The 21885-nt window shown below is 39.4% G+C and overlaps 1 protein-coding gene across 7 annotated transcripts in view; it reads left to right on the top strand.

Annotated features, from left to right (window-relative positions):
* Positions 1 to 21885, top strand: part of DLG2 (discs, large homolog 2 (Drosophila)) — a 766636-nt gene that overhangs the window by 305227 nt on the left and 439524 nt on the right. For 5 of the 7 annotated variants that reach the window (XM_014532211.1, XM_005884813.2, XM_014532212.1 and 2 more), the window contains exon 9: positions 13657 to 13812. The exons of the other annotated variants lie outside the window; for them this stretch is intronic. In XM_014532211.1, the coding sequence (XP_014387697.1) occupies positions 13657 to 13812 (156 nt within the window). The remainder of the gene's footprint in view (positions 1 to 13656; positions 13813 to 21885) is intronic. 7 annotated transcript variants of the gene reach the window in all.

Genomic DNA, 21885 nt, shown 5'->3' on the forward strand with positions numbered 1-21885 from the left:
CCTTTATGAATCAATAAAAAATTTACAATTTTTAATTATAAACCTGTGCTTTCTATCAAAATTACTTCTTGCGTGAATTTTGGGACATGCTTTACCTGACCCAAATGATGCCAATCCAGAAGCTAGGCAGTGACCAATGACGTGGTTTATTCAAAAAGATGAGTTAGATCTGTCAAATTCTCTCTTAGGAAATTTTAATTGAAAAGCAGGCCAAATGAGAAAATTATCAATGATAAGTGAAGCTAATAGGTCATGATATGAAGGAGGCCAGAGCCCTCTGATGTTATTAGGAAGCATAAACTAAGAGGTAGAGAGTAGGTATGTCATTTACAAATTAGTGGATGAAGAAAGGGATGGGTGGAAAGAAGTGGCACAAAAAGAAAATATATTACCTTGATGGGAAAACTCTAAAGATCCAGCTCATTAGATCTCACTCTTCCTGACCTCCGATGGTGCAGCTTTTTCTGAGTTCCCATGCACATATGTCCTATTACCTGAAGTAGCTTGAAAAGTCTGTTCCTTGCAATAACATTTCCTTGCATTCAGAATGTTTTCTCAATGAGCAGAGGGAACATTTTAGTGTATTCACTACTATATCCCTAGTGCCTCTCTCTGGGCCTGGTACAGAGTAGGCCTTTGGTAAATATTTATGAAATGACTATACAAATGGCCAGCCAAAATGATTGAACTCCTTTAATTGCACTCAGTGGGAAGGCCACTAACCTCCATGGTTTCCATCACCTGTGGATATTAGAGTTGTACTCGCAACCTGCCTACCTTTTTCACATCTGTCTTCTACTCGAGCTTTTCACAAACTTCCTAAATGGGCATGGTTTCAGATTTCTCTTTAACTTTGCAGGTTTTCTCTTCCTAGAAAGCCCTCTTTTACCCACCCAGACTCTGCACTGGCAACCCTATTCACCACTGTGCTTCCTTTTACATCTCCTTAGTTCAGTCTCTTTCCCAAACAGTAAGAATATTAGATGCTTTCACACCTCCCACTGTTCCCATAGGTAATTTCGTACTCCATTTTATTCAAGGTTATAAAATAAAGTATCTTCCTGTATCATTAAGATTTTTATGAATATTGACTTTAATGGATATAGTTTACACTCTATACTTTGTCTATTTGTTGGACATTTTGATTGTTTCATTTTGATGTGTTCTATTTTGCTCTTATAGCAAACCATAATGACTTTCTCTCCATGGAAACCTTTGCCCACATTTTTCATTTTCTCCTTAGGATTGCACACTAGTGGTAGAATTACTGAACCAAAGAGCAGAATTACTTCTAAAACTCCTGAACCATATTGCCAAATTGTTTTCTTGAAATGTTGTAAAGGGGGTTTTACACTCCATAAACCAGCAATTTTGAGTGTCCATCTCACTACACCACAACTACATTGTGATTTATCAATTTTTAAAAAATTATATTATTTTAACAGGCAAAGGAGGTATATTATTTATTTTACATTCCTTGTATTCCTAATGAGATTAAACATTTATATTGTGTGTCTGCATGTCATTTGTATTTGCTCTTTTTTTTATTGGATGCTAAAAGCCTTTGTCTACTTTCTATTGAAAGTTTATGGTTTTTGTATATTGAATTACAAGAGCATCTTTGAAAGATTGATAAATATATTTGAGCAGATGTTCCCCCAGCTTGTTGCTTGTTTATGAGGTTATTTCAGTGGTTTTAAATTTTTATGTAATCAAATCTCCCTTCTTTTATTTGATTTCATTTTTGCTTAAAAATATATTTTCCATCAAAATACTAGATAACTACCAACCTGCTTTTTTGATAGATTTATATCATATCCTATGAGTTCAGTTTTTAAAAAAACACAAAAACTGTACAATTAGGTTTACAAAAATATGAGTTTAAACACTATGATAGGTATATTGAACCTTCCTTAAATAAATCTAATTTATGTCTCAAAGGTCTTGATGTGGCCATAATCCTGACCTTATACATGTTGGGTAATATTTGTTGGAACATCTTTCAGAATGCCATAAAATACTGCTGTAGCTGGACACACCCAATACAGTCATCCCTACCTTGGAAATAAACCTGCTACAATCATCATTACTAAGGTCATTGACTTTTGACTTTCAATTTCTTATTCCATGTCACTAGCATGACAGGGCCCAATTCTGTTGAAACCCAAACATTCTTTGAGAAAATAAAGCACCTTAATAATTCACAACTTTCCAGATGACTTTATGTGGTGCAGCTCTCACTCATTTTTCTCCTCAATAAACAAACAGCAAAATATAATTGAGAATGATGTTTATATCGAGGAAATGGTAAATCAATTCTAATTTCTATTTTAAAGAGTAAATATTTATAGATGATGGTACATAGACTATCATTAATAACAAATTACTTATGGCTCAACAATTTGATCTCCACACCTGTGAGCCATACAAGAAAGCAAATCATTGTGAAGGTGCAGGCACAAACTAGAGGTGAGAGTTAGGGATGATACCTTGTTAGAGGTAATGATAATAACTGAGAACGTCAGAGAAAGTGAGCATTAACCCCCATGGATATGATAGAGGATCAATTACCTTTTCAACATGGGCAGCAAAAGTGAGCCTTTAGAAAATACCATTATGCAGTGTCTTTTTTGATACTAAAAACCAGTTTGTTACTTACTTTGTTCAACCCTCTTGTAGAGAATCTGCATTACATCAGAGTATGAATATGTTAAAGCAGGGATAGGGAATGCCTGGCCCAATGTAAGGCCCTAGAAACCATTTGGTCTGGCATTGCCAAGGAATTAGAGGTGAGTTAATTAAATGTGTGACTAAATATAGCAGGCTGATTTTTAAGTTGATAATTTTGTATGGCCTGAGAATGATGTTATAATTATCCAAATGGCCTTTATCAGAAGAAAGGTTCCCCACCCCTGTGTTAAAGTCTGATTGGGGAACTACATTCTCAGAGGCTATGCATCCCTTTGAGTGGGAGTGCCTGAGAGTAAAAACAATGCCATTGGGTGAGCTCACAGTGAGTGCCAAGCAGTAAGCTGGGTGCTTTACAAGCGTTTTTCCCATTTCTCACAGCCACCTTGAGGCCAATATTACTATCTCCACTTTACAGATGTGGCTGCTGAGGCTCAGAGAAGTGAAGAAGCAGCAGATCACACGGGGTAGAATTTGGAAGAGCCAGAATCCAAGCTTAGCTCTGTTTCTTTGTAGTCACCTCATAGTTTTATAACAATACTAGAGGCCCAGTGCCCATGAAATCGTGGGTGAGTAGCTCGCTTTTGCTTGCCTCAGCTGCCATCCTGCCCATCCCTGCTCGTAGCTCTCTGCTGCTAGTAGTTTGCGCCCTGCCCGCCATGAGAGCTGCTGCTGGTTTGGTCGTGATAGCATTACGGCGTGACGGCCACGGGTCTTTTATATAAGAGATTACAGTTTACAACTTTGCTGGCTGGTAGCACTAAATGTGGAAGCTAAGTTTAGGAAAAGTTAAGTGAGTATGGTGCAAATAGGCATCTACTCCAACGACCCTAGTGGAAGTCCTTGGAGGCCCAATCTGGTGGTGCTTAGATTTAAGGGAATGCATGGGTTTCTTACAAATCATCTAGAGCAGGGGTGGGCAAACTTTTTGACTCGAGGGCCACAATGGGTTCTTAAACTGGACCGGAGGGCCGGAACAAAAGCATGGATGGAGTGTTTGTGTGAACTAATATAAATTCAAAGTAAACATCATTACATAAAAGGGTACGGTCTTTTTTTTTTTTTAGTTTTATTCATTTCAAACGGGCCGGATCTGGCCCGCGGGCCGTAGTTTGCCCACGGCTGATCTAGAGGAATACATTCCTCAGATTTCCCTGCTTCTTACTTTTAAACTTTTAATAGCTCCTTCATCAAATGACTAACACTTTTCTGCTTAAATTTCAGTGTAAGAGAAGTCAGCCTCTTGCTTAATCCTTATCATTACAGTGTCAGATGATGAGCCACCAGGTTTACAACCAGTCCTGTATTCTCTTTTATCCCCTGGTTACTTCCCAAAATTCTGCCCTTAACACCTATTTTCTCAGGCCTGGAATTCAGTCTTCTTATGCTTACTTCTCCACATTCATGGCCAACAAACCCCCAGTGTATTATGTATGAAGAGGAGCATGAGGCACCCTTATAAAATTAAAACCCTTTTCTTCTGAATTATGTCAGGCAATATACTAGATGCTTAGGGATCCAAGCCCTTGCCTCCCAGCTACATCATTAATATAGTTTGGTTCTATGTCCTGCTTCTACAGGAACATGAGGCTAGCTGTGCCCTCCCTATTTGGGGCAGCCAAACAAGGCCACAGAAGGATGAGGTTGGAGAATCTGAGCGGTTTACAGGCTTATCTGGATCAGTCTATAAGACAGAGAAATTTTTTGTTTGAAGGCATATAAATATATAACCCAAATCCTCCCTCTTGCAATTTTAAGTTCTCTATTTTAGTTCTAGCTCTGCAAAAGAGAATAAAAAGTACTAAAAAATTTTTTTCTGTTACTACTCTATTTTCTATGGTAGTACTTCATTCATACCTTCTTGTATTCAGGAAAGCTATGGGGAAACAAAGATTAATGAGATTCGGTCCTGATCCTCTATGAGCTAAGAGTCTAGAAAGGAAAGAGCCCTGTGAACCAGACGTGACAGTACATTAGGTTAGGGTCCTGAGGGCTTGGAGAGCTGTCCCTTTAATGGAGGGACTCAAAGTGTGAGTCACTTTAAAGAAAAACCCAATAAAGTGTGAGTCACTCTGACTGTTACCTCTAAGAGAAGGGAGTCATATTCCTTTGACCTTGTATCTGCAGGTCCTACGCAGATGAGTGTGTACAATCGCCATCATTGTAATTATCATCATTGTGCGAAACATTCATTATCTCTGGTACAGGGCTGGGACTGAGGTGAGGTAAGTGAGGTCAACACAGCAGACACAAAATTTAAGGGGACTCAATAATTAAAATAATATGTTAATGCAATTTTTTAGATAATAGAGTTAATATAAAATATTAGAATTGTATAGACAGGGTCTCAGGTATTATGGGATTGCATAGGGGTCCAAGGTTTCATCTTTTGTCTTTGAGTGGCATGGTCTAGTTGAAATGATCTGAAAGAGACAGTAAAAACAATCAAAGTGCCTGTTTTATTTTCATGCAATTGATTGCAAGCACGAGATCAGACCTAAACTCCTATAAAGGAATGGGATAGGAGATGGTGGTTTATTATCATTATACTAGAAGCCTGGTGCACAAAAATTAGTGCACTGGCCGGGGGCGGGGGGGGGGGTCCCTCAGCCCAACCTGTGCCCTCTCACAGTCTGGGACCCCTCGGGAGATAACCACATGCTGGCTTAAGCCTGCTCCCCTGGTGGCAGATGGCATGCCCGATCCCGTGGTGCCTGCCCCGACTCCCCCGGTTGCACACGGCAGGCCTGGATCCCGTGCTGGGGTGGGCAGCGGCTGGAGATCTCGCTGCCACCCACCCCACCCCCCCTGCCCCGGGCCACACATGGCAGGACCGGATCCCGCGCTGGGGCAGGCGGCGGCTTGGGATCTCTCTGCCGCCCGCCCAGGGCAGGGCGGCGCAGCAAGATCTGCCTGCAGTATGCAAATTTAATGGCCATCTTTGTTGGGTTAATTTGCATACTCTTCTGATTGGCTGATGAGCGTAGCGAAGGTATGGTCAATTAGCATCTTTCTTTTATTAATGTAGATAGCTAATGTCCTATGGGAACCAGCAGAGAAATTCCATAGCAAGAGCCATAACAATACCTTTAAATAATGAATACAGACTGGTATTCTAAATTCAAGGAACCTCTAGACACCTTAGCAACAAAATTTGAAAGAGCTTCACTCTGGTGCTCTATAATTAGTGAACACAGCTACAGGTTTCCTCAACATGTCTGTGTCTTTCCCTGATTCTACCAGGTGATAATTCATTTTTCTTCCCCTTCATTTATGTTCCACAGGAAAATCCAATTAGCCCAGATTCTTTTTTAAACTTAATTAAAAAAAATTTTTTTTTGGAGCCCTGTTATCCATACTGGTCATGTTTGCAGAGTCAGAGGCCCAATCCTAGTCTAAGAACATTGGCTAGGGGAAGACTGAGTTGGGTTGGAGTCAAGTGGGGAAAATGACAAGGGACAGTTGCAGGCAAGGTAGTTTTTTGTAGATTAGGATTAGATGAAGCACCTCCCTCTAATACACCAGCATTACCGACTAGCAATTGAAAATGCCAAGGAAACAGAATAGCAAGTGCTAATGGAGTTCAGAGAAGAGAGATCACCAGGGCCAGGCTGTGCTAATTCTATGCGACAAGAGCCTGTAATTATAAACCCATAGATATGCAAATATATGCAGATGGATCAGCATTGGAGACTACAAAGCCATTTATCTCTGGCCCCTGACAAGTGGACAACAAGGTAAATGATTGTTTATAAATTCACTTAGAGATTCTACTAGAATCTCTGTTTTTCCTCTCTTCTGGAGGCATCCACAGAATGAAGAGAGACAGTAGGTACCTCAGATTGGATTTCCATATTCATTACCTTCTGACCTAAGCGACTCTGGAGGTTTATAATAGGATAAACAGGCCTTTTCAGGTTTGACTGGCTGATTTACACTGCCGGAAATCATTTCACTTCTTTACTGAATAAATGGGAAGTGATGGAGGCATCTGTTTCTGCCACCCAGATCCCAGTGACAGCTCATAAACTGGCATTACTTTTCTGTCTCTCAGAGAGGTCACAGATAATAAAACTGCAGGGAAATACTAAGAATGCTGAGTGCTGGCTCTAGGCCTTCTGGAACTCAGGGCTGAGAAGTCTTTGAGGAGCCCCATGCCCATGGGTGACTCTCACAGGGACTGGGGACAAGGGTCACAATGGCCAGACTTGCATATACAGGAAGCCCATTTCCTGAGCTTGAGTGAACCATGCACAGCAAACTGTCAGTTCTAATTGTAAACACTGGGATCTCTGTTCTGTATAATCTGTAAAAACTACTGATGGCCTAAAAATGTAAACCTACTTAAGAGATTCAAAATAACTAAGGGCTTCCTTTTTAATTTCTTTCAATGGAGAATGGTAAAAAATAAAAATTAAAAATAAATTTTTACCCTGGCTGGTTTTTCTCAGTGGTTAGAGTGTCAGCCTGTGGACTGAAGGGTCCTGCGTTCAATTTCAATCAAGGGTACATGCCTGGGTTGGGGGGCTCAATCCCCAGGAGTGGGCGTGTGGGAGATAGCCAATCAATGATTCTCATCATTGATGTCTCTCTCTCTCACTTTCTCTCTATCTTTCTTCCTCTCTGAAATCAATAAAAATATTTTAAAATAAATAAATAAAATGTTTATTCATTCAAAGAAACATTCCTCAAGTATCAAATATGTCCCATTCCCTCTGTTCAGACTGTAGCTTGCTATAGTACTTCTGGATGTTGTACTTTGGCCTATATAGTACATAATATATGCTAGAATTCTAGGACTGTAATGAAGTTAGCAGAAAGACATCTTCAAATCTGAACCCCGCTTTATACCACTTGAAAAGAGATTCTCACTGACATTTTTTTATTTTATTAAATTTATTGAGGTGATATTGGTTAATAAAATTCTATAGGTTTCAAGTGTACATTTCTATATATTGCATTGTGTGTTCACCACCCAAAGTCAAATCTCCTTTTGTCACCATATATTTGATCCCTTTTACCCTTTTCTACCTCTCTCCATCCCTCTTTCCTCTGGTAACCATCATACTGCTGTCTGTGTCTATGAGGGATTTTTTTTTTATATCTTTGTATTTTTTGTTAATGTGTTGCTTTTAGTTTTATGTTCCACATAGGAATGACATCATATGGTTCTTGACTTAGTTTGCTTACCATGATATTCTCAAGACCCATTCATGTTGTCACAAAAGTCAGTATTTCGTCTTTTCTCATGGCTGGGTAGTATTCCACTGTATATATGCACCACATCTACCCTATCCAATCATCTATTGAAGGTTATATCTATGTCTTGACCATTGTAAATAATGCTGCAATGTACATAGGGGATACAGATATCTTTATGATTAAATGTTTTCAAATTTTTCAGGTAGAGGGATTGCTGGTTCATATGGTTATTCTATGCTTCATTTTTGAGGAACCTCCAACTGTTTTCTGTAGTGGCTGCACCAATGCATATTTTCACCAGCAGTGTATGAGAGTTTTCACCACAACTCCTCCAACACTTGTTATTGTCTTGTTGATAACAGCCATTCTAACAGGTGTGAGGTGGTATCTCACTTTGGCTTTGATTTGCATTTCCCTAATAGCTAGTGAAGTTGGGCATCTTTTTAAATATCTGTTGGTCATTTGTATGTCTTCTTGGGAGAAATGTATGTTTAGATCCTCAGCCAATTATTTTAATTGCATTGTTTGTTTTTTTGTTGTTGCGTTGTATAAGTTCTTTTATATTTTGAATATTAACACCTTATTGGAAGTGTTGTTTGCAAATATCTTCTCCCATTAGGTTGGTTGCCTTTTCTTTGTGGATGATTTCTTTGCTGTGCAGAAGCTTTTTAGTTTGATATAGTCCCATTCATTTATTTTTGCTTTTATGTCCCTTGCTTTTGAGGTCAAATTTATAAAATTCTCTCTAAGGCCAAGGTCCATAAATTTAGTACCAATGTTTTCTTTTATGTATTTTATTGTTTCGGGTCTTATATTTAGGACTTTGATCCATTTTGAGTTAATTTTTGTGTATGGTGATAAACAGTCTAGTTTCATTCTTTTATATGTGGCTTTCCAATTTTCCCAGCACCATTTATTGAAGAGGCTTTCTTTTTCTTTCATTATATGTTTTTGGCTCCTTCATCAAAAACTATTTGCTCACGTATATGTGGGTTTATTTCTGGGCTATTACTTCTGCTCCATTGGTCTGTTTGTTGTTTTTTCTGCCAATATCATCCTGTTTTGGTTATTGTCACTGACATTTTCAATTTAGTTGTTTGGTTGCAAGAGAACATTGTCATTATTGCAAAAAGATTTAGTCAAATTTGTTGAGCAGTTATTTTAATGTTTTTTTAATTTACCCATCTTCTGAGATATCAAGTGTTCTCTCAAAATAAAAAATAAAAAAAAGAAACTGGATTTGATATATCTACTCTTTAGCCAGTGACAGTACCAAAAAAATGTAAATAAAAAGGGAAGGAATGAAATATAAAAATGAGCCTGCAATATCAGTAGCTATATCTCTGCATTGATAAGGCAATGAATCATGAGTATTGATGCTTAGGCAAGGAATCAATCCACTATAAAACAATTCTGGAAGTGACCGTAGGCAAAGAAATAAGGGCCTCTTTCTAAAATCTAATGTATTTAAGCTTCTTCCAAATAACAAGTCTACTAAACTCATGAGTCATAAAATAATATTACACCCATAAAATGGTTCCAAAAGACATAGGTAAAAGTCTTAAAAGTTCAACCATGTGCAATGTATAGGGCTTCATTTTTATTGTCTTGAATTTATTGTAGTGTTTACAGGGAAGCTGATTTTCTCTTGATTTAGTTGAGTACAATACAAGTGGGGATTTTTTCCTCCTAAGATATGTATTAGCCAGCTTTGATTCTGATAATTTGTCTCAAAATATACTGCTACTGAGGTAAACGGACTAGGGGAAAATTGCTAACATAATTTTCTTGGTCTGTCGAGTCAACATCAGACTAAGAAAATTGAATCAGCCCTCCTAGGCAGAAAGTACAATGTTATTGAAATGACATCATCCTGAAAATGTTTTATGGCTTAAAAGAAATCATCAGTTCCTTTATTCTTAGGCCCTGTGCTGGCAGTTTAGATCAGCTACCATTTTATATATCTAATGTTTTTAAATAAAGATACAGTGAGTCTCTAAACAGTCATAGACTTAAAATTTATAGTCAGAAAAAAGTATTCTTTATGCTTTTTCTGTGTAGACAGAAGGTGTTAGATGAACCTCCAGCATAATTAAATGTATTGTCACCTTATCTAAGGCCCTATATATATATAGTTATTTCTTTTTTAAAAAATATATTTTTTATTGCTATCAGAGAGGAAGAGAGAGGGAGAGAGAGATAGAAACATCGATAATGAGAGAGAATCATTGATCGGTTGCTTCCTGCATGCCCCCTACTGGAGATTGAGCCTGCAACCCAGGCATGTGCCTCTGACAGGAATCTAACCCAGGACCCTCCAGTCCACAGGCCAACACTCTATCTACTGAGCCAAGCCAGCTAGGGCTATAGTTACTTCTTTGTATTAGATTACTGGTCTTACATTTTGTAAAAGTATATTTGTTAATATTTAATCCTGTTTATATACAAAAAAATTACACTATGTTAAACAAGGTAGCTTATTTTTATCTTGCATAAAAGAAATCCAGATGTAGGTAATCCCGAGGTGGTGTGGTGTCACTCCCTCTTCAGTGACACAGTTTCTGACATTATGCTCCACTAGTGATATTGTTTGCCTGCATCCTCAAGGTTGCTTCATGGTCCAAGATGACCACTAAAGCTCCAGCCACCACATAAAGATTCCAGGGCAGCAGAGGGAGGAAGTAGGAGAGAACAAAACTGCAGGGGTCCCTTTAAGCAGTCAGCTCAAGAATCTCACAAAACCCTTCTGCTCAAATCACAGTGGGCTGCATATCTTCACAGGCCACATCTATCTACAAAGGAGGCTGAGAAACAAAGTCTTTACTACAGGAAAAGTGACAAGTGGAAACTTGGGTTTCTATTATTAAGAAAAGAAGAGTACATGGATGTTTAGAAGGCAATCCAGCCATTTCTACCACAGCAGCTGTACCTCAGAGTGGACAAACTGGAGAATGATATCAGGTCCTTTTGTGATAACCTACCCAGAGTAATTCCCATAGAGCTTGTACATGCCTCCTCTTTTTTATTTGATTGATATTTATGCAGCTCATTAATACAAAGCCCTTGTCAAGATGCATTTTTGGGTGGACATGCATATTTTAGGTGCAGAAAAGACTGTCGTCTCTGAAGGTAACTTTCTTTATCTGATCAGCATGTGGGTCTTTCTGTCTCCAAGACCATGAGAAATGTGTGCATATCTTCGTAAAGATGCACCTATCAACAAATCAAAACAGACTCCCCCAAAATAAAATAAAAATAGTATCTAATCTATTTTGACTGATATATTTCAGTAGCTGATACAGAAATTTACAAATGTGCTAGGTTTACCTGAAAGTGGCGTAGTTATCTTAACTAAATATATGCCAACTTCCCTAAAGTAAGAGCAATTTTGGTTATCTCATTGAAGGAACCTTAAAAACCGTATTAGACACTGGGATAGAACAAGCCGACTGTACCGTAAAGTACCTCATTATAATATTAGTAAGATGATTATTCTGGAAGACAGATAGGCCTCTGAATGTCTCCTGTTCATCCTCAGCCCCTTTATGGTATAAACAGATCAAGACATCTCTTTCTGTGTGGTGGAAAAGTCTGTGTTAAGGAAGAATCCAATTCTCTATACAGTGTGTCTGCATGACTGGCTCACAATCTATAATAATAAAAGCATAATATGCTAATTAGACCGGACAGCCGAACAACCTTCTGGACAGCCTTAGAGATGTCCTTCTGGATGACCTTCTGGATTAAGCCAGGGCTGCAAGGGCCGAGGCAAGCCGGCCTTCTAGATGTCCTTCTGGATGACCTGGATTAAGCCAGGGCTGCAAGGGCCGAGGCAAGCCGCCACGGCTGTGGGGGCCAATTCCCTTGCACGAATTTCATGTATCGGGCCTCTAGTCTTACCTAATAATAGACAAACATGGTAATTGACCATACCTTCACTACGCCTCCCATTGGCTAATCAGCGCAATGTGCAAATTAACTGCCAACAAAGATGGCGGTTAATTTGCATACTAGGTTCCAAGCGTTGGAGCGAAGTCTGACGGCCTGGGGCCGGAGCAGCGAGGCCTCACACCCTGGTGCCAGGCAGAGCAGCGAGGCCTCACGGCCCTGGGATCGGCGGAGCAGCAAGGCCTCATGGCCCCGGTGCCAGGTGGAGCATAGAGGCCTCATGGCCCCAGGGCCTGCCAAGTAGCGAAGCCTGACGGCTCCAGGCGGCTCTGGCTGGAGCCCAGCCAGAGCGAAGGCCTGGGTCCTGGGGGTGGGAGGAAAACCGGTGCCAGCAGCCAAGGGAAGGGAAGGCCTGTTGCACGAATCTCTCCGTGCAACAGGCCTCTAATAATATTACAAATGAGGTAATGTTCGCCTTTAATACTTTGCTTATTCTCTTTTCCTCCCTGCTCTTCCTCCTCAATCAGTTCGGGAAGCATTAGTTGAGTATCTATTATACATTAGGGGCGATGTTGGGGGCTGGAGCTACAGAAACATGGACTGTGCCCTCACCGAGTTTGCCACATACATTTCCTGTACCTCTCCGGCACTTGGCCACTACTTGCTGCCTCTGGTGTCTTGTGGGCCAACGGGTGCTCTCGGTCCTGTGTCCTGATCTGCCCCTTACCTTCCCAGTCAAGCTTACCCTTCCTGCAGCTGTGGCCCAGTCTGCTAGATAGCTCTTGCACTTAAATTTATATCTTTCAATTCTTACCTTAAAGGATATTCATAGCAATTTCAGGTATGTCAAAAGTGTGGGGTAGAGATGGGATTTTTTTCTTTATAGTACATGGATCTCTTAACAAATATTATAGGTAAAAGTTATCTGATTATACTATGTATGATTATAAGTAATAACTTAAAATGTTGCTATTTTAGATAATGTTTTAGTATCCCTAGATTAATTCATTTAATAGATATTTTACTAAAATGAGTATCCTATGCATAGAAAACTCCCTGAAATCAATTGTTGGGGGGGGGGGAGAGAATCTATAAATAAATATTTAGAGGAAACACCCAGATCATACAAGCTATTGGATTCCTAAGTAAGGCCAACAACCACCCCCACAATATTTGTGAAGTATGTGAAAAGTTGTATGCATGTTTTTATTTATGCAGGCATTCAATAAATATTTGTGCAAGGTGTACTGTGTCCCAGACTCTATTTCAGTGGCTAACAAAACAAATGAAGTCTCTGTCCTTATAAAATCCATGGTGTAGTGACAGTGGCAATAATAAATTAAACAAAACAAACCAACAAGGAAGATTATTCCATGCTGAGAAAAAAATATGAAGTGAAATATGTGCTGCGAAAAATAACAGGATGCCTTGGCCACAATGATCAAGGAGTGAACATCTCTATGAAGTACACATTTAAGATGAGATTAAAGTTTACAAAGAAGCCTTGTATATGTGATACTTTCAACAATTAAGATAATAAATAAACAAACAAACAAATAAATAAATAGACATGTCAGAGCATCCCAAGGTGTGGCATTTCAGACTGGATTGTCCAAAAAGGCATGGCATTTGCAGGTTGATTTTGACACTACTGAGGTATCTGGCATGTAAATGTTAGTCATGCCAAATGTGAGCCAAAGTTCCATTTTCTAACCAGACATCCTGTTTCCTACAAAAAGACTCTTAACTCAGGCCTAATGAAGCCCATAACATTGTTCTGGGTTTTTACTTTCACGTATGGTGAAATGCTGCCAGGTGCACAGTTGTTCAGTGCGTGTGCTAACCATGCAACTCTTTCTCTTCCTCTTGTGTCACCAGGCCTCCGGAACCCGTTTACAGCACTGTGAACAAACTGTGTGATAAGCCTGCTTCTCCCAGGCACTATTCCCCTGTTGAGTGTGACAAAAGCTTTCTTCTATCAGCTCCCTACCCCCACTACCACCTAGGCCTGCTCCCTGACTCTGAGATGACCAGGTACTGCATGCGCTTCCTCACTTCATCTTCTCGAATTGCATGTGCTTTCACCAGGAAAGAATGGGCAGAGCCCGCCTCTGCTCACTTCTCTTGCACTGGACATCTTCCTCGAGGCGGAGAGATGTTCTGCTCCCTTGGCACAATGGGAGAATTTAAGAACATTGCCTTGTTGTTTTTCCTGGTGTGTTCATAGAGCATTCAGACATGATCACATGATGCTCCAATGTTCTTGGTTCCCATGCATTTTTAATGAGGTATTAATTACATTTTTCTAAAAGAATTAACTTTGAAATTTAAGTAGCACTATTTCCCTCAATCCAAGGATAAAATAGAACATTTATTGAGTATATTTTTAGATAATATTTAGTAAACACTTACTGTGCTCCAGGTGTAACATAGCCTAAGAAGTAGATGCTATTATCGCCATTTAATATTTTAACTAAAGTATTAAATTAGTGCCATCACTTAACTGACTCCTTGAGGTATTAAACAACTTGTCCAAAACTACATAACAGTTCTATCTGACCACAAAAAAATATATATTCTTTTAATTTTTCTGTTAATTCTCACCATTCTTTTTTTTTTCTGTTAATCCTTAGACAAGGATATATTTCCATTGATTTTTAAAAAGAGTAGAAGAGAGGGGGAGAGACAGAGAGAGAGAGAAACATTGATGTGAGAGAGACACATCAATTGCTTGCCTTCTGCAGGTGCCCCGACCAGAGTCGGGAATCAAACCTGTAACTGAGGTACATGCTCTTGACCGGAATCCAACCCGGGACCCTTAAGTCTGCAAACCAATATTCTAGCCACTGAGCCAAACTAGCCAGGGCAATAATATATTCTCACAGTATGTTATCAAGCTAGGCAATTACATATGTTCTCTTGTTTAGTTATTCCTGTTTTATATAAAAATAATAACAAAGTTTAAAGCAGTCAAGGCCTTGCCATCAGCATGATATTACTAATAAGTGTGGATTCCAGATTTGACCTTAGAATACTTTCTGTCTTTCCACAATTTTGTAAACATATTGTTCTAAGTCTAAAGGTTGGATGTAATTTGTGCATTAATATTCTAAAGGATATGTATGGTAAATAATAAAACTTCACTTTTACATAAGAACCAAAGTCAGAGAGAAAAGAGAGTCAGGAAGGAAAAGAGAGTGCAGTGTTCCATAAGGTAGTCCCAATTCAGTTTCAACTGAGAGATCTCACTTGTGATGTTCTTAGATTTAAGGGGACACTTACATACGTATGTTTACAGATGGAATATTTTCATATGTCTTCATAATATTGTTAGGGCTGAGAAAATATAGATTTTACAATGATTCAAAGTGATAATGAATATATCAAGAGGGTTTCAGAACATTATGTCTAATTTTTGGTATTTTCAAAGAATAAGTTTAGAAGTTAATTACTGACCTCCCTAGGGAGTTAAATAGCAAATTTTAAATGATAGCTAACATTTTTAGAAATAAATGAGAAGACATATTTTTGGCTATGTAATTAGATGAGGCATTTTCACTAATTTCCAAAAATTAAACCCTAATAATATTTAGGATGCTTTATAAATATTAATCATATCCTCCTATATTTTTAACAAGTCATAAAGACTATTTTTTGATACAGTGAACCATATAGTTTTGAACCTAAGAGAGCAAAGTCACCATAGCACTAGGGAAGTGAGAAGATACACACACCTACAACCACGTCCTAGTAATTATGCATCTATAGTCAGCTACAGAAAGGCAGCTAACACTTTTTGAGCTCTTCCTCTGTGCCAGGCATTTTAAGCACTTCTTATGAGTTATTCTTTTTAACCTCGACAATCACTGTATGAGATAGGTGCTATCATTATCGGTTTTTATAAATAAGAAAACCGAGGCTGGAGCAGTCGCCTGACATGCCCAAGGCCACCCACTGATAAGTGGCCCAACTGGGATGCAAACCCAGGTGACCATTAGCACCTGCTTTGGCACAGGCATGAGGGCAGAGATGTCCTTGCTTGCTGGAAAAATTCTCTACCCATTTCTTTTCTCTCCTTTATTTTACCATGCCTTCTCATTTCCCTTCTTCTGGCTCAGTGTTAAGCAATCTTTTTTTTTTTTAACCTGTGCTCTTTTCCAATGAACATAAAAATTACATTCAGGCATGAGGGCAGAGATGTCCTTGCTTGCTGGAAAAATTCTCCACCTACCCATTTTCTCTCCTTTATTTTTACCATGCCTTCTCATTTCCCTTCTTCTGGCTCAGTGTTAAGCAATCTTTTTTTTTTTTAACCTGTGCTCTTTTCCAATGAACATAAAAATTACATTCCTTGCATTCCACTGGGGATTTTGATGCATCCCTCCATAAAAACTCACCAAAGCCAATAAGCAGATGATACCGTCTACCTTTTGTGTAGACCCACCAGATATGATTCTTTTTAGTTTACTTTCTATATTATAGAATCTATAATCTATATTATCAAGAACATAGTTTTTTCCCCAAATTAAAAAAAAAATTACAGTATTATGTCAAGTACGCCTTTTTTCAAATTGTATATCCTCTGCAATCCTGATATGCATCAGTCTCCAAACCCTACCCTCCATCATCCTTTTGGGAATTTTATTTTATATTTATTTAAATTGTCTTCTTTTTCCCCCTTTTCCTTTCCCGTTTTTCTATTTTATTCTTCACTTTCAGAATAAAAAAGGCCTTTCTCTCTCTCTCTCTCTCTCTCTCTCTCCTTTTCCTATTTTATTCTTCACTTCTAGAATAAAAAAGGGCTCTCTCTCACACACACACACACACACGTTAGTGGTATTACCACCAGTACACTGATACTAAAATTCTTGATTTCACCCCATTTTGCTCTCCTTTCAAGCTTCCCCAACTCAATAAATGGCAAATACATTTACCCCATTGCCCAAGCCAAAAACTTGAGAATTATACCTAGACCTTGTTCTTGATCACATCCATCATTCAATCTATCTTCTAGTCCTATTGATTCTACCTCCAAAATGTACCTTAAATCTATTTATTCTTCTCTACTTTCAGTTCCACTTTAATCCAAGCCTCCATCATCTCCCATCTACAGTAGCTCCACATTGGTCTCACCACTTCTATTATTGTCCTTCTGGTATATTCTCAGTGCAGCCAGTGATCTGTAAAAATACAGATCAGAACTATTGCTCTCTTTGCATTAGTACAAATGCAAAGTCATTAACAGAGCATCCAAGCTGTGCATGATTTCACCCCTGCCTGCCTCTTAAACATCTTCCCTTTGCTGACCACGTTACTTACAGTCACAAAATGCATTCAATCTCTTCCTGTGGAGCGCTTCCCACATGCTCTTTCCTCAATCTGGAAAGCTCTTCTTACACTTTGCCTGGTTAACTTCTGGTCATCTTAGATCTGAGCTTAAATTGCATTTCCTTGGAGAAGATCCCTGAAAGAGAAAATTTGGTTCCCTATTGTATTCTTTCTCTTTTTTTCCAGAAGGTTCAAGTAGTTTGATATTGTACATTTATTTATGTAAGCTCCATGAGTGGAATTGTGTCGAATTTGTACACTGCTATACCCTTAATGCTTAGCATAGTGCCTGGCACAGCAGAAGCTCAGAATTATTGAGTGACTAAGTAAACATGGAAATGAGGTCAACAGGAAGACTAGCCGACAGATACCTGTTCCAGGAACAGTTCATGGCTCTAGCTGTGCTTGACTCAGTTCTTGGCAGGTACATAAAACAACTCCATGAATGAATGAATCCAAGCATGGGAACAAATAGCAGTGTACTTGAGCTCACTCTGTGTATTGCACTTTCATCTTAGCTGATCTTGATGCTCAGTGTCCACATTATAGATTCATTAGGTAACTGTCACTCCTTCATGGAGACTGAGGGATTCCTTTCAGAGGCTTTTTACTTCCTCTCCAATGGAAAATACCTAACTTATAAAATCTCAGAGGTGGATGAGAATTTAGAATTAGATAAATAAGCCCTTATTGAACTCCAGTAATGATGAGGAACCCAATTCCTTTGTGGCTCCATGTCTTACTTCTACTCTTGGTGAAATGAAAGTATTTGGGAATATTTTGCCCTGAAAAGAATATTATAAGAATGTATGTATCAATTTGTTCAACCAAGATTTATCAAGCTCTGACAAAGTGCAAAATACTATATTAGGAAAATGTTTATAAAGATGTGAACTGAAAACACCAACCAAAAAAAAATGTTTAAAAATGACTAACTTTTAAAATGGAATATGTGGTAATACATATTTTCAGGGAATTTGAGAATTTCCCAGTCTATTTCAGAAGCATGTGCATACTGACACAGCAGTTACTGTCTCAGATTAGGATATGAGCTACCTCTGTGGAAGCTAGCATGTGAAACCACTCACATACCAGCTTAATCCCTAATCAGCATTCAGAAGAATGGAGGCCAGTCAGCAGAAGCTGGGAGAGTCAACAATCTGTTCTCTATGCATTTCAATGGGAATCCCCCCATCCTAAGCTCTTTGAGTTGATAGCAAACATCAGGGATGAATTAATTGTATATACAATTTACTTCTGTAACATCAACCAAAAGAAAAACAGTGAAATTATTAGTTTTCCTTCGGGAAGCACTTGAAATTACTTGGCAATGTACCAGTTTTTAAGGCTGCAGATTACGTTTAGAATAATTGACTTTTCAGACCTTGCAAAAACAAGAAATGGGCAGAGCCTAGAATCAAACTAACATTTGGAGCTCCGTGGAAAACAAATGGGATTGCTGTGGGGCTCCTGCTTATCTGGTGTGTCTTTATTTTTTATTTTTATTTTTTGAGCTAGTTTTTGATGTACTAATTGGTTTTATATTTTGGGAGAATGGTAAATTACTTAGCTTTTGATATTCCAAGGGCAAGAAGAAGAATATTCCGGTCTGTTTTCTCAATATGTGTGGCATATTTTCATTCATCCTTTTACAGGGCTGGTCCTAATTATTGTTATTTTGTAGTTGATAATCAGAGGCAAGATAAACCAGTGAAGGCTAATTAAAATATGTTGGCAGCCCTAGCCAGTTTGGTTCAGTGGATAGAGCAGGGGTCCTCAAACTACGGCCCGCGGGCCACATGCAAATACAAATATTGTATTTGTTCCCGTTTTGTTTTTTTACTTCAAAATAAGATATGTGCAGTGTGCATAGGAATTTGTTCATAGTTTTTTTTCAAACTATAGTCCGGCCCTCCAACGGTCTGAGGGACAGTGAACTGGCCCCCTGTTTAAAAAGTTTGAGGACCCCTGGTGTAGATCAAAACCTGGGTTTTCTTCACATCCAGTAAAAGGGCAGAGGAAGAATCGATTTTAAGAAAAGTATAGCAGAAACTCACCCAACGATCCAAGAGGAAAAGGAAGCGTGTCATGTATCTGGTCCACCCTGGCTTCTGGAAAGGCTAGAGATATAGGCCACGTGAGTGGGCCCACCTCTTAATGATCTCACGATGTCTCATGCAGGTTACCAAGATGCCCTATCTCTCCCTCTCCCTTCCTTTCTGAAATCAATATAAATAAATAGAGAGATAAATAAATAAATAAAAATTTAAAAAATATATGTTGGCAGATAGATTGGAAATGGATTCTGAGGCATTATATGATCACTAGAGGTCCGGTGCATGAATTAGTGTATGGGTGGGGTCCCTCCTCCTGGCCAGTGATCAGGGCCAATCGGGACCTTCTCGCCCAGACCCCATGGGAGGTTGGCTGACTGAGGAGGGACCGTGGGACGGCTCCAGGGCATATCTGGCCCTGTCTTGCCCAGTCCGGATCAGCCAGACCCCAGCAGCAAGGTAACCTACCAGTCTGAGTGTCTGCCCCCTGGTGGTCAGTGCACGTCATAGCGAGCGGTTGAGCGGCCTTAGCATATCATTAGCATATTACACTTTGATTGTTTGAACAGTCTACTGGACAACCAGACACTTAGCATATTAGGCTTTTATTATATAGGATAGTATATATTCATGACACTTCAGCTGGGTACCAGGAATTATCTTGGATGCCATGGATTTGGAGATGAATAAGGCATGGTCCGTCCCTTTAAACAGTTCAAAGATGTGTAACTGAAGAATTCATCAGTGTGTTGTGATTGATGTATATCTGCCAAAGGCTCTCAGTTTCTCCAGTGCACCTAATCTCTAGGGAACTAAAGTGAGGCTAGTGTCAGAGGTTGTGATGGAAGCATGATCTTGGGCTGTCCCTTCTGCAGAGGTGTGAGCATGCATTCAGGCATGTTCCCCACTCACACCTTGTTTCATCTGTTCCTAATCATTTATAAAAAGCATTCTTTATGGAAAATTTACCTTTACCTACTCATAGATCCATCTGCTAGTATACCTACAGAGCTCAGAATGCAGGTAGAATTCATTTTCTTCAAGCCAATCCCAGTTTGGGGACATGGAGTAAGATCTTTATCTCACAAGACCTCAACCACATGTTATGGTGGCCTATCTTTGGCAAGACTTAAATTCTTGCAAAATAATAGAAAATTTATCCAGACCTGTAATTTTTTAACTGTTTCAAAGTCTGTATATCCAAAATCCATTATGGAAAAGGTTACATGGTTTGGAATTAGCATATCCAGTTTATCTCACTCTCCTCTACCATTCTGGCCTTTGTGCTGAGATTTTCCATAGTTCCTAAGGACAGATATGACCCTGCTCTCACTCCCTCGGGTAGCGGGAAGTGAGTGAACAGAACTGGGCAATATTCCACTAGTGTATGCAGAGGTGGCCAGAGAGGTCAGCCTCCTTCACACTGGGAGCTGCATGAATGCAGGGAGCACATCATGTCCACCTCTTTATCCCAGCTCCTAGGAGTAAGCCTGGCAAACTGTGGGGACCTGATGTGTCTGTTGACTAATAACTGAATAAGTAAACAGTATGCACCACCACCACCACCAAAAAAAATCAAATATAATTTCTAGAGACAATAATGCTGTAACAGAAGTACCTGTGAGTCTCTAAAGGTAAACAGAGGAGGAATCACGCAAAGTTTTCAGAAAGACACTGAGCTCATCAGTTGCATGAGGGAAGAAATGGGTTACAAGTAGAAGGAATAGCACCAGAGCCAAGCTTTAAGGTGTGTAGAGCACAGGGCACTCTGGGGCCCCCAGGAATTCTGTGTGGCTAAAGGTTGTTGAGTGGCTGATAAAGTTGGAATCACCCGCCCTAACTGGTTTGGCTCAGTGGATAGAGCATTGGCCTACGGACTGAAGGGTCCCAGGTTCGATTTCAGTCAAGGGTATGTACCTTGGTTGTGGACATATCCCCAGTGCGGGGTGTGCAGGAGGCAGCTGATTGATGTTTCTCTCTCATCGATGTTTCTAACTCTCTATCCCTCTCCCTTCCTCTCTGTAAAAAAAATCAATAAAATATATACTTTTTTTAAAAAAGTTGGAGTCACGGGCTGCTGCAGATCATAGAGGACCTTACTTGCCAAGCTGAGAATGTGGGACTTGATCCTATAAGTAGTGAGGAACTGCTGACGAGTTTTAATGCTAAGAGTTTTAACACTTCATCTCCCTCAGAGCCTCAGTTCACTCATGAGAAAAGGGAGAAAATAATCATATCTGTGCTATTTTCCTTATTGGATTGTTGTGAGGATCAACTATTGTGGAGCAAGTGAATTTTCATCTATTCACTATCCACGTTATTATTTTTTCCATAGGCTTATTTTTATTTTAAAGCCTTGAGCTCATACATATTTACTTTTAGTTTTCACAAATTAGGAGAAAAATATTTATCAGCACAGGTAAATCCCCTGAGATCATAAAAAGGCTGTTGATGCTAATTTCTTCTATCATTTTTAACAGCAATCCTTCTTGTCACTATAGGCAAAATTATCCATTTCCCTTTTTATTAATACACTACAGGCCCAGTGCATGAAATTCATGCACGAGGGGGGGGGGTCCCCTCAGCCCAGCCTGCACCCTCTCCAATCCAGGACCCCTCAGGGGATGTCCGACTGCCGGCAGTCGGATATCCCTCTCACAGTCCTGGACATCTGGCTCCTAATCGCTCACCTGCCTGCCTGCCTGGTTACCCTTAACTGCCGCCC

This window comes from Myotis brandtii, unplaced genomic scaffold, assembly GCF_000412655.1.
Source record: "Myotis brandtii unplaced genomic scaffold, ASM41265v1 scaffold86, whole genome shotgun sequence".
NCBI lineage: Eukaryota > Metazoa > Chordata > Mammalia > Chiroptera > Vespertilionidae > Myotis > Myotis brandtii.